This window comes from Megalops cyprinoides, chromosome 7 (assembly GCF_013368585.1).
Source record: "Megalops cyprinoides isolate fMegCyp1 chromosome 7, fMegCyp1.pri, whole genome shotgun sequence".
Lineage (NCBI taxonomy): Eukaryota > Metazoa > Chordata > Actinopteri > Elopiformes > Megalopidae > Megalops > Megalops cyprinoides.
The window spans coordinates 2,988,081-3,001,704 of record NC_050589.1 but is presented as its reverse complement, the minus strand read 5'-3'; the positions used below and the strand labels follow the sequence as shown (position 1 = coordinate 3,001,704).

The window sequence follows — 13,624 nt, the reverse complement described above, 5'->3', positions numbered from 1 at the left end:
CCCCCCCGCCGTCTGCAGGGCCGGGGGGAGCCGGCAGGCCAGACGAGACGATGGCAGATGAGCGCGATCGGGGTCAGGCGGCTCCTCCCCTGGCCTCTCTGCCGCAGCGCAGAACTGCTGCGTCAGGGGCAGCGTCTCGGTGACAAACCGCAGCCGACAGGCGCTGCCACCGCGGCCCCGTCACCCCGTCTGTCACCCGCTTGTGCCGCGGAAACGCCGCCCCGCGCTCGTGCACACGCACATGCATGCGTCTGTGCCACGCCCTCCCGCATGCTGCAGATTCTGTTCTACCCCCCCCCCCACAGCGCACGCACGCACGCACACGCATGCCTACATGTACACCAGCAACGCTGCTTACATACATACAGACATACTAACACGTAGTCAGTTGTGCTCAAGCTCACAGACGCACATACACACAACCCCACAGGCAGGCAAGGCAATGTTTCTAAATCAAATTAAAGGATTTCCTTCAATAGATCTGTGGAAAAAAATGATGTAACCGCCTGGAAACCTTGCTCATGAAATGAACGCAAGTACAAAAATATGCCAGAGTGGGAATGCTCCTGATGACGCTGGTGTGTGAAGCCTCTCTTCTCTCACTGGTGTGTGCTGTGAGCCTGCTCTCTCTCTCACTCTCTGTGCATCCCCCATCTTCTCTGTCCTTCTCTCATCCTTCCTCTCTCTGCTGCTTTCTCTCTCTACCCCCTTCTCTCCCTTTCTTATTTCTTTATGATCTCTTTCTCTTCATCTTCCCCCTCATTTTCCTCCTTTTGCTATGTCTCCCTGTCTCTCTCCATTTTACTGTCTTTCTCACTTCCTCTTTCACCCCCCCTCCCTCCCTCTCTCTCTCCCTCCCTCTCTCTCTCTCTCTCTCTTTCGCTCCCTCCCTCTCTCCCCCTCTCTCCCTCTCTCCCCCTCTCTCTCTCTCTCTCCCTGTCTCCCTCTCTCTCTCCCTCCCTCTCTCCCTCTCTCTCTCTCCCTCTCTCTCTCCCTCTCCCCCTCTCTCTCTCCCTCCCTCTCTCTCTCTCTCTCTCTTTCGCTCCCTCCCTCTCTCCCCCTCTCTCTCTCTCCCTCCCTCTCTCCCTCTCTCCCCCTCTCTCTCTCTCCCTCTCTCTCTCCTTCCCTCTCTCCCTCTCCCTCTCTGTTCCTGCTGTGTATGTCCTGGCCAGCAGCAGACAGTGGAGTGTGGGCAGGGTGTGAATGAGCAGGCAGGACAGAGTCCAAACAGGGAAGATGCAGCAGACTGCAGGGTAATGCGCCAGCGCGACTGTGGCTCGGTGCGCTAATGAACAGCGCCGTGTAAGAGCTGAGCCCCGCCCTCTGACCCCCCGTCTCTGTCCCTCAGGGCTGCGTGTGGAGCAGGAGGTGGTGACGTCCTACCCCCAGGTGGCGGTGGTGCGGGTCCCCACGCCCTGGGTGCAGTCGGACAGCGACATCACGGTGCTGCGTCACCTGGAGAAGCTGGGCTGCCGGCTGGTGAACCGGCCCCAAGCCATCCTCAACTGCGTCAACAAGTTCTGGACCTTTCAGGAGCTGGCCGGGCACGGGGTGCCCCTCCCAGACACCTTCTCCTATGGTGAGTGCACACACACACACACGCACGCACGCACGCACGTACTCACACGCACGCACACACACACAAACACTCACACGCGCGTGCACACACGCACGCACTCATACACGCATGCACACAGACTCACACACACAGGCATGCACGCACACACACACAAACCCTCACACGTGCACGCACATACTCATACACGCATGCACGCACTCATACACGCATGCACACAGACTCACACACACACAGGCATGCACACACGCACACACACACACTCACACACGCATGCATGCAGGTAGTCACACATATACATACACGCACATGCTCAAACACATCCATGCACGCACACACTAGGGACGAGAGTTATCATTTCACCATGAGATAACATGGGCTGTTTTACCTAGATATTTGGAAAGTATTCAAATGCTTTTTATGAAACGATGATATAAAATGAAAATCCAGTTTTCTTTTGAATTAATTCAACTGATGATGTGGTTAAGGATACAGCATGGAAAAACAGGTTCTTCAGTGACTTCTTTAATCTTCATAACACCCTTTACATGCACAGAGCAGCACACAGGTTTCATTCAGTGAAAAAAGTGGGCTTTATTATTTCATTACTTAGTTATGGAGTATTGCAGTATTACACTGATCCAAATTTACATGCGAATATGTAGTTGTATACATGATCCTGTAGCCATTATCATTTTGGTCCAGTTGTTTTTAGTATTGTTCCATCTTTGTTTGGCTGTCTGTTTGTTGTTTATTATGTGTGTGTGTGTGTGTGTCTGTGTGTATGTGTCTGTGTGAGTGTGGGGGCATGCATATGGGATACCTCTGACACAGGCCGGTACAGCACACACGCACACACAGCAGCTCGGGGCCGCAGCAGAGCTGACAGTAATTGAATATTTTCTCATTTTCGCCGCTGCGAAATCCATTACATGCGCGGTGAAAATGTGCCAGATTCCTGTGAACCTGGATCCAGCGCGGGGCCGAGCATGAGGCCGCGCTGCTTACATAACAGCCCCTCCCTCACAGAGAAACGAGAGACGGCCCCACGCCAGGCGTGACGTGGAGCGTCCCAGCCTGACACCCGCGCGCCCCCCACCCCCCCGCCGCGTCTCCCCACCCCTCCCCCCCTCCCTGCAGCTGCAGACGCGCGGCTTTCGGACACAGCGTTAGCGGAGAAGCGGGATCACATCTGCTCTGCTGTCTGCGGCCACAGCACAGGGGAAGGAGGGGAAGAAGTCGCGATCTGTGTCTGTCAGAGGCTCGAGGAAGGCCGAGCGCTTCCGTGTGGAGTTACTGTGTCGCAGCCGACAGAGTACCTGCCCCGCTGCTGTGTCCCGGCATCCGCAGGCGTCTGCGCTTGGCGTGCAAGCAGCCGAGAAACTCAAGCACTGAGTACGGCGGCTTTAACGGCCTGCGGGGTTCACTGGCACAGGCCACGGCGAGAGCGAATGAACTCCTGCCGAAAGCAAACTCCCTGGTACTTGCAAGGTCCTGCGTGGCTCGTAATTCGTCTGGGTGTGCGTGCGTGTGTGTGTGAGTGTGTGTGTCTGTGTGTCCGTGTCTGCGTGTGAGCGTTCGTCACTGTTAGGGTAACGCTCCGGGGGGCTGGTGATGGATTTATGTGGCGTGTGTGTACATAGGAGGACACGAGAACTTCCGCAAGATGATTGACGAGGCGGAGCCCCTGGGGTATCCCGTGGTGGTGAAGAACGCTCGCGGTCACAGAGGTCAGTCACGCGCCGTCTCGCATACACACTCACACTCATTACCCACTCACACCCAGCAATGTGCACCCAGTATATCACCACCAGCTCACTCCACTATTGATTTTACACTCTCATATCTGTAGGAGCTTGATTTGTTTATGATGTGCACTAATTATCAGTCAGTGAGAATGAGAAAATGGTTTTGCTGGACATACATTCTTAAGTTAGCCTTGCAAAGCTCACCTGCCTCGTTACCATACTCGCCCTGGCTTCATTTTCCAGGGAAACCTCTGGATGTCTCTCTGAGGTGGAATTTAAAATGGATTCCCTCAAAAAGGACATGTGCATATTTATACATATATAAAAAGGAAATTTCAGCAGCTGCAATTACTGACATTTTTGGGGCGATGACAGTGGTCCATTATGTTCACATGGCTCTAGGAGAGAACAGATCAGGAAAAGGACAGTCAGGCTGGTTTGATGTGTGGTGGATATCATGCTGTCTTTCTTATTTTCCTACATATCAAAGACTGGTTCATTAAACTCTCAGTGTTTGTTTTCACTTGCTTTCCAAAGGCGTGACCTTTGCTGTCAACAAGTATAATATTCATGGGTTAAAGATCTCCAGCCCCACGCCAGAAATCCGGCGTGCAGAGATTTTAGATCAGGCAATAAATCATTACTAGCGTATACGGGCTCTGATATTACCAGAATGGAACGCAATTTTATTAAAAACAATCACTGACATGGTGTTTTTTCCGATGAGTTTTAACCAATGGTAGTCTGTTTAGGCAATGTACTGGCATGAGATTACTGTTCTTATCCAATTGGCAACTAATTTCAATTTTCTGTGAGGCAGTGCCAGGAAGTATTTGCGGGGACTGTATCAGTTGATTATTGCACAGTAGGCTAGCATGCATTCAAATAAATGGATCATAGAAGCGAAACTTGTGAAGGTTGGTGCAGGCACAAAAAAATAAATGACAATAGACTTGGTTAGATGAAAACGGTAATGACGGACAAATGGTCAACGTATGTTGACACAAATTAAACGAGCCCAGGAGCTGCTTTGCACCGTGTGTTCGAAAAAAATACAGCATGGGACAAGCGGCAAAAGGTGTTGTCTCGGCATGATACAGATCCCTCACACAGCTGTTCGGGCTCTTTGTTATACGTCAACGTGCCGGGAGCTGTGGCCACTGTAGCTGCTGCCGCTTCATCCATCCAAGACTGCGTGTGCAATCATTTATAGTGGAACGTGACCTGTCTTTCAGGAGAGCGCCAGCGCTAGCTAACCTGTGCAAAACATCACAGGACAGAACTGCACTCTCCAAACCTAGCATGTCAAATACACAGGCCAACTACCTATCCACTCACGACATTGCCTGTCACATTAGGTTTTCACAGAACATTCACGAGTCCACAAAGAAAGAATTTTCAACATATTGGTCCCCTTCAATGATGATGACTTGTACAAAGTTGTCACACAGCATCTTGCTGCTCAACCAACTTTTATTGAAGTTGCACTTTTCACTTTTAATAGCATTTAAGGAAAAAAGGAAGCACTTTTAATTTGAGCACGGTAATACAAAATGTTTTTTTTTTGATTTGCAACTGAATTAACGCTGCTGTGGTAACGCTAAATGTACGTGCGTCCCATTTTGTTACCCCCCCCCCCCCAAAAAAAAAAAAACACTTCAGGCTCAGAACAATTTGTTGCTTTAAGCCCTGGATATTTCTCTCCCTAGTAGCGCTTTGAATTGTCTGGATAAACTAGATTTGTGTGCATTTTCTGAAGAAAGTGTGATATGTGGTTGCCTGTATGTGTTACTGAGCTATTTGAGTGTGCTGTCTCCCTCCCCTCTCTGTGTCTTGCCCTTCAGGCAAACACACTAATAAAGTTACAGACTTTTTGATTGTTGCTTTTTTGAAAATGATTTCACCTGGAGGGTCTGCGTGCGTGGCTATTTACATATGCTTGTCACCTGCTCACACAACAGTTTCCCTATAATACAATGCATAAATAAATATACTGTATATACATATATGTAGTGTTTTCTTTTTTACAAATATATGCAGTATAATGTCAACTTGCCTGTCCCATGCAAAAATCTGTACCCCCCAAAACACCACACACATATTTCAAGTATTTTGGAAGCAGGAGAGGTCTGCATTCCTGTCTGCTGGTGGCCTAGCTCCTGTCCAATGGGGGATGTGAATGCTGCTGGTGGCCTAGCTCCTGTCCAATGGGTGATGTGAGTGCTGCTGGTGGCCTAGCTCCTGTCCAATGGGGGATGTCAGTGCTGCTGGTGGCCTAGCTCCTGTCCAATGGGGGATGTCAGTGCTGCTGGTGGCCTAGCTCCTGTCCAATGGGGGATGTCAGTGCTGCTGGTGGCCTAGCTCCTGTCCAATGGGGGATGTCAGTGCTGCTGGTGGCCTAGCTCCTGTCCAATGGGGGATGTCAGTGCTGCTCTGTGCAGCACAAGGCCCAGCTGTTGCCGGTCAAGTGGGATGGGCTGGCTGCCCTTAGCTCCTCCCACTGCGTGTGGTGGCCTTATGGCTGATTGGTGGGCAGGGTCAGGTGGGCCTCCACAGGGCACTCAGGCCCTCCAGTAGAAATGCTCCACCCTTCATTTCCCCTCTGCGGAAGGGTCAGCTGCTGCAGCTCGGCCTCCCTTCACATGTAGGTCCTGGATCAGCAGCACGCGCTTTCACACACTGTGCTCTCTGCCCTCTGCTCTCTCAGCACTGACCTGGGGTGGGGGCAGGGCACAGGCTGTTCCTGGGGGTGAGGGCCTTCTCAGAAACATTAGGAGCGTGGTAATTAAAAGCTGCTTCGAAGGAATGTTTTTCTAGCTTGTGTGAAAGTTATTCTCTGGCCCCTGTGCTTTCTGCGTGCCCCTCGTTTCATTGCTTGCTGTTTAGCCCGTGAAGGCAAAAAAAACTTCCTGTTGTGACAGCTGTTTGGAGTGGTGGCCAAGACAGTGTAGGTGCATCTATAGCAGCCAGTCTTGCTTCTGTTCTGGTGGTGGCATCAGTCAAAATCAGCAAACAGTTCAACGTGCCACAAGTGCTGAGCTTGGCTGCATGGTGTTAAGAGACACTTCAGTACAATGCCCACAAAGCTCAAGTCATAGTGTGGTAAAGGTCAACTTCAAAGCACTAATGTCTCTTTCCGCTTTTCTCTATCTCTCTTTCTGTCTCTCCTCTGTCACTGTCTCTACCTCTCTCCCTCTCTCTCTCGCTGTCTCCCTCTCTCTCTCTCATGCTGTCTCCCTCTCTCTCTCTCTCGCTGACTCCCTCTCTCTCTCTCTCTCTCTCTCTGTCACCTGCAGGGAAGGCCGTGTTCCTGGCCCGGGATAAGCACCACCTCTCGGACCTCAGTCACCTGATCCGGCACGACGCTCCCTACCTCTTCCAGGAGTACGTGAAGGAGTCGCACGGCCGGGACGTGCGGGTGGTTCTGGTGGGCGGCCGTGTCATCGGCTCCATGCTGCGCTGCTCCACCGACGGCCGGATGCAGAGCAACTGCTCCCTGGGTGAGTGAGTGACCGCCGCCAGACCCAGGGTGGGGGGCATTGGGGACATGCTTACCAACACAAACCGCCGTTTGGGCCTTTAGCCTCTCCTCACCTGTATTTCCACCCTCCGGGTTGCAAAAATATGCTTTTCACAGATAGTGCATGAAAAATAATATATTGACGGTATGTTTTAGAGTATATATTATTCAATCAATATACAGTATTGTAAATATGTAAATTATTGCCATTCTGGTATATCGCAATATATTTCTGCTTTGCATTCATATATTGTTAAAGTGTTTGAAGTATATTCTTGGGCAGAACAGTGGATTTCTCAGGGTATTACAATATATTTCATTTTCGTATGGGAGAGTACTTTTAAAGTAGATGAAATCTGTGGTTTGAGGACAGCCTGTTTAAAAATAGGAGATGTGCAGTGGTCTGGTTGTGTGACTACTCTGTGTAGCAGTGCTGTGTGTGTGAGTGCAGTGTGCTATGATGTGTGAACTTGATGAGCGCTGAGTTACTGCACAGTGTGTGAGGCAGTGTGATGCGGTGTGATGCGTGAGAGGTGTGTTAAGAGTTGTGTGTTTCTGCATTGCGCCCCCTGCAGGCGGCGTGGGGATGATGTGCCCTCTGAGCGAGCAGGGCAAACAGCTGGCGGTGCAGGTGTCCAACATCCTGGGCATGGACGTGTGCGGAATCGACCTGCTGCAGCTCAACAATGGCTCCTTCGTGGTGTGCGAAGCCAACGCCAACGTGGGCTTCATCGCCTTTGACCAGGCCTGCGGCATGGACGTGGCGGGCATTGTCGCCGACTACGCCCTCTCGCTGCTGCCAAGCCGCCTCACCCGCAAGATGTCGCTGCTGTCTGTGGTGTCTAGCGCCAGCGAGACCAGCAGCGAGCCCGAGGTGTGCCCGCCACCCAGCGCCCTGCCCGAGGCCGTCTGCACCATGAGCGTGGGCTCCACCTCCAGTGAAAGCGACCCCGAGCTGGCTGAATCTCGCGAGGCCCCCGCCCCTGACCCCGCCTACAACATCAACAGCCTCCTGGCCAATGAAATCAAACTATTGACTGAGTGAGCTGGACACAGCCACACCCACACGCGCGCGCTCACACACATACACACACACACACACACACACACAAATACATACACAGCCCTGGCAAGCTTGAACATATTCATACTCCAAAAGATGCATGGGCTGATGCATGAACATGGCTGACATAACAAACAGACACACACACACACACACACATACACACGCACACACACACACGCATACTCACACATGAAACATGTTCACACCACCAGACTCATTGACTGACATACACACAAAACCTCAAACAAAAAAAAACCTACAAACTACCAGAAGCAGAAGCATACACACGCAACACACACGTGAATCCATGCACGCGCCTTGTCATACTAACTCACTCATGAACACTCGGAGGTCTGAGGCTGCTCCCCTGAGCTTTCGGCCTGCTGCCGAGGGGCCTGTGAAAGTATTGGCAGTGCAGCGTGGGATAGCAGGGCTTTGGCGTGTAGGCTAGCTCCATTAACTACCTTTTCCTTCTTAATATGCATGTGAGGATGACCTTTGAAAATCTCACAGGAAGAGCTCCGCAGGGAGCCACAACGGTGCAGCACACACACACACACACACACACACACACACACACACACACACGCACACCAGCACAGGGCCTGTCAGGTTTTACACTCAGAAAGCTACTTGAATTGGGATGGCAAACTACACATATTCAGATATATTCAGTTGTGTGATGAAATCCACGATCCTGTCGTTCTCACTGCGGAACACACTCAAACTGACGTTAACCCCACCCCCACCCTCAGGTGTACTGCAGCAAGGCTTGTTTTAAGTGAAATGAAGTGTTTTGCAATTGTTTTGCTACGCGAAGGGAAGAGCGTTACAGAATTGCACACACCTGAGCTGACTGACCTGCGGCTCTTGCCCAGGTGGGCTGGGGAGCGGGACGGACCTGCCGCCCGATATCTGAGCTGGCACAGGGTGCCCCTGTCACCTGGCACAGGGCGCAGGGTATCTCCCGTCTGTCCAGCGTCTGCCGCTTCTCTGGAGGTTGTGTTGCCGTTGCCAATGGAGACAGGGGCCAAAAGCAGCAAAGCACAGATAGGTACAGATAGGTGTCCTCTCAGCCTTAGGAGACCCCAAAAGAGACCCCCCCCCCCCAGACATGCAGCCGTGCATTAGACTGAATCCGAGCGGAGGCCTGCAGAAAATCGGCTTTCAGGGGGGTCGAGTGTTTCTCCGTTGCCATAATGCGGTCCCCCTGGTTAGTCAGCCACCTGATACAGTCCAGCCAGATGCCATTCTCCTTTTCTTTAAACAGAAGCACTTTAAGAGAACCAGACGAGTCATGCAAATGCTCTCAGACAGCCGAGGCCGAGCTCGCGGCCAGGCAGGTCAGGAAACACAGATACCGAGAGCGACGGGCTCTTTTTACCACAGTAACATGGCTCAGAACAGAATCACCATTCACTGCCATATCAGTACACTCCTGTACAGTCCATTTTTAACGCCTACATATCAGCCAGCATTACTACAGTCTTAAATGAACCGCTTTGTTTTTTTTTTTTACATATTTTTCTTTACCTCAGGCATGTGGATGGTTACTACATACCTTCTCATGCGATTAAAATTAAACAGTGTTACCAAGTAGTGTTCATAACTTCTTACTGTTTCAAACCAGAGGAGTTGCCAGCATCTTCCCAGGACTATTAACTATTTATAATTCAGACTCTTGCTTTTAAAACAGTTGCTTAGGCTTACAAGAATCAGTTTTAAATCATTTAAATATCAGCTAAAAGGGATGCAAATTTTGGGGGGATGTGGCCAAGTGTAGGTATTAGCCCAGCTTCATATTTTTATGAGGTCAAGAGCCCTCAACCTCACAGTCCTTTTGTGTAAAAATAAAAACGCAAGCAAAATATATTTGTTATTCTTTCTTTTTTACACATCCGTATGCGTGTTCCATTATTTTTTTTTCCTTCATTGGAAATTTGAAATTTCATCTGGAATTCAGTGTCCTAAAGCCATCGCGGTGGGCCCTCATCCTAACTCCTGACCTTTAACACCTCACCTTCAAGAACGCCACACGCTGGTGCGGTGTTACCTGTGGGTCATCCTCACCTGGTGACCCCATTCACCCGCCCCTGCAACCAAAAACGATTGAGAGGAACACAGCTACGGAGCAGACTGAACAAGCACAAGCGGTTTTACTTTGCGTCGCTCACTGACCTCAGAACTCCCCACAGTTACTAGTCTGCCGAGGCCTGCATGCTGTTTAATGTGTCGTGCAGTTGACTTACTGACTAAACTCAGGGAAGCAGCCTGGATCTCACTCCCTTCCTCCCCAGAGGCATGTGACATATCCATCCTAGCTAGAGATCTGCCTAAAAATGTGTATTGACAAGCAAACAAACGAAAAAAAAAGTTTTAAACTATGAAAAAGATGCGGTGTACCATGAAGGTTAACATGCACTTTTTTTTCCCTTGCTTGTTTTATAATGTTCTGTGTTTTTTTTTTTTTTCTTTAATTTATGGTATACTTTTTTTAAGAAAAAAATGGTTTGTGTGCACTAATCTGTCTCAATAAAGAGAAACCGCTGTGAAGCTTGGTTTCCGTGGGACGATTTACTAACGTTCTGGAATCTAGCGCGAGCCCAGTTGGGGGGGGCAGTCACCACACGCACACCCGTCAACTCCTGGAAGATGGCTACCTTTTCAGAAAGCCGGCTAGCAGTGAGTCCTCTCATCTGCATTCATCTCTAGGGCACGGCCGCCAGCATGTACGGTTACTGTGATACGTCCGAGTGTCTCAGCGAGTAACGCGTTTCCTCGCTGTGAAAGCGATGACATGAGGTTGTGGAGGTGGAGGAAGGGGGCGGTGCTTCATGTGGCTCCCTCATTCGCCAGGTCACTTCTGCAGCTGCCCACTGTTACGTTTCCCGCTTGTCCTCTTCTGTTTGTGGCCTGCCTGACTTCCTACAAGCTCGTTTCTGCTCATATCTATAAAAGAAATTACACATCCCCGGTGGGGCCTTTGAGGAATTCTGGTGGGGTACACAACAAACGTTACACAAATATTCCATTTGCATTACCAAAATGTTAGTTTTTTTTTTTTTTTTTTTTTGGCAGGCGCGCCACTAATCGAATTTTCCCGCTCGTCCAGAACTAAGCCACACTCGGAGGACAGTTTCTATTGAGCGATTAGTATTATACAGTGTAAGTAATTCAGCATAAACATGCAATTGGTAAGTAGTAATAAAATGCTTAATAATGCAGCAGAAAGAAAATCCTCCATCTGACGCTGCACCGGTCCAGAGCTCGGCCGGTGGTGAGTGGCTGGAGCACAGTGCAGCGCACAGGGATGTGTCTTTCGCTTCTTAGCTCCTGCAGAGGTACCTCTTTTCTCTGACGTCATGCAAACCACAACAGCTGCAGTCATTGAAAGGGAATTTTAGATGGATCTGGATGTGGGCGTTAAGACCCACGACCGTTTCTCATCTAAACCATTTAGTGATAATCTAAACCTGAATGCCAAAAAAAAGCATTTTTGTATTATTTATTAACAACACATGTAATGTTGTTTTGTGCTTAATCGGAATTGCTCTAGCTAATTACACAAGCAGGCCTGCTTCTGTCTGAGTAGATGGCCTGGGCACATTTGAATGTGAACTAATTACATTTGAAAGTCCCACGGGGTCATTTAACATTCATTACAAGAAATTAGAAGGTATGCTTCTAAGGGTAAATATTGATAGATTGATATCAGAGATGTATTTATACATTTTTTTCATTTCTCATTGTATTTAAATTTGTGCTTTTTCTACACGAAAAGTGAGCACTTCTCCAAAACATATTATTACAGTGCATACGAAATTCTTTTCTGAGCGTTATTTTTTGACGAGTGTAGCCAGCTCTCCACTTGTGCATGAACACTAACTGAAGTTTCGGAAAAAACAAATACACTAAATGATCGATCTCCAGCTTGACCCTTCAGTCCAATCCAGGGCATCTCTTACTGAGTCAGATGTGTAAGAAAACAGTTTGTCCTTTTAGTCTTTGGATTTGTTATGTGGGCTACTCATTCAATTCACAGGTACTTGTTGTTCCACACCTCTGTGTAAAAATCTGATATAACAGCTAATTTCCCGTGTACTGTTAACAGCTCTGACAGTGTAACCGACTGGATCCCACCTCTGGTTTTATTTTATGAATTACTGTGTGCTGAATGATGTAAATACACCCCTCTTTTTTAGAGTAAAATAAAAATGAGTCATTCTAATGAAATCAAATGAAGGAAAATGTGTTTGGTTTCTCATTTCAGGCCACTTCAGGTCATCGAAATGGTATTGTCAGTGACCGCACAGCATTTAAAGGGAAGTCTCACGGTTCCTTTCCTGTTTTTTCTGGAAGGGTCTGGAAATGGTTTCTGTCTCGAAGTGACTTCACCCCCTGTGTATCTAAACATGAATAACTAGAATTTCTACCTGATTAGTCATTAAACCTGTTATGTTTACATTGCACAACTTAAAGTTTTCAATCTGAATATTTGATCTTGTACAACACACACTAGTGACAGGGCTTTCTGTGTGAAACGGCATTAGCCAGAAAACTGCCCTGGAGTTACCTCAAAATGAAAGGTGCTGATTTGCATACATTTGACTCCATTTCTCCCTCACGTCATCAATGAAGGAAGACAAAGACAGCTTTTCATATAGGGTATCTGAGGCTGTATAGAGAGGTAATATCAAATTATGTAATGAATCTGACAATAAACTATAAGCCACAAATATAAACTTGCATTTTTGATGCATTGTATACAAATATAAATTGTATATTAAAAATATCAGTCAGTGTCACTTTTGAGTACTTGAGAACTCACTTTTGAGTTCATGATGATTTTTTGTGACATGAAATTTAATGTAGGAAAGAAGTGAGTATCTACACATTGTTTGATGTTCCCAAACATGTTAAAGGAACAAAAAAGGACATTTCAACCATGACAGTTGGGGTTATGGTTGCTGTATGTCAAAACAGACAAAAACCTGGTATAACCATTGTTTTTTGTTTAGAATAATGGGGATATTAATTTTTGTCCTATTTAATTCCATACACATGCAATCTATCCACACAAATTTACATATTTAAATATACATTAATTTAAATATACATTTATTATGCTCAAGATTTTTGAAACTTATACTGTTAACACTAATACAATTGCACAGAGTGTGAAGGCAGAGGCTTGTGCTGTTCCCCAATATGAAATTGTAACTGACCTTCAAAATAATAGACTATGTGTGTAAACATTTAAATGAGGAGCTTCATTTTTCTACTTCCAGAAGTTCAGAGCAGGAAATTTCTAACAATTCTTCGTAAATCACACTATTGTAATTGTCAAGGACACTGTGATGAAAGCTATTGCTTAACAAACCACACCTGTTCAATTAGCCTGTGATTAAATACATGTGTAGTGGCTGGTTCCTGTGCTTGTGGGTTCAAATGGGGGGGCAGAGAGAGTTTCTGTCATTTTTCTGTATGGTACATTGGCCAGTATTGTCACACATAATCATGCTTTTCTGAAATAATAAAACAAAGAAGAACAAGAATCAGTATATTTTCACACCCCTGCAGTCAGTATTTTGTGCATTCTCCTTTGGCAAGGATAATACTTCCTGCAGTGTGTCATGAGGTCATGGAGCTTCTTGTGGGGGAATTCTTGACTTTTCCTCCATTCAGAATTGCGCTAGGGTCTTCAGATCCTTGTG

At 47.9% G+C, this 13,624-nt stretch overlaps 1 protein-coding gene across 1 annotated transcript in view; it reads left to right on the top strand.

The window, feature by feature from the left end:
- rimkla (ribosomal modification protein rimK-like family member A) overlaps positions 1 to 8,958 on the top strand; it is an 18,735-nt gene extending 9,777 nt beyond the window's left edge. Inside the window, exons 2-5 of the mRNA XM_036534139.1 lie at positions 1,349 to 1,579; positions 3,220 to 3,306; positions 6,621 to 6,824; positions 7,420 to 8,958. Coding sequence (XP_036390032.1) covers positions 1,349 to 1,579; positions 3,220 to 3,306; positions 6,621 to 6,824; positions 7,420 to 7,889 — 992 coding nt within the window. The 3' untranslated portion in view covers positions 7,890 to 8,958. The remainder of the gene's footprint in view (positions 1 to 1,348; positions 1,580 to 3,219; positions 3,307 to 6,620; positions 6,825 to 7,419) is intronic.
- The last annotated feature ends 4,666 nt before the right edge of the window (positions 8,959 to 13,624 follow it).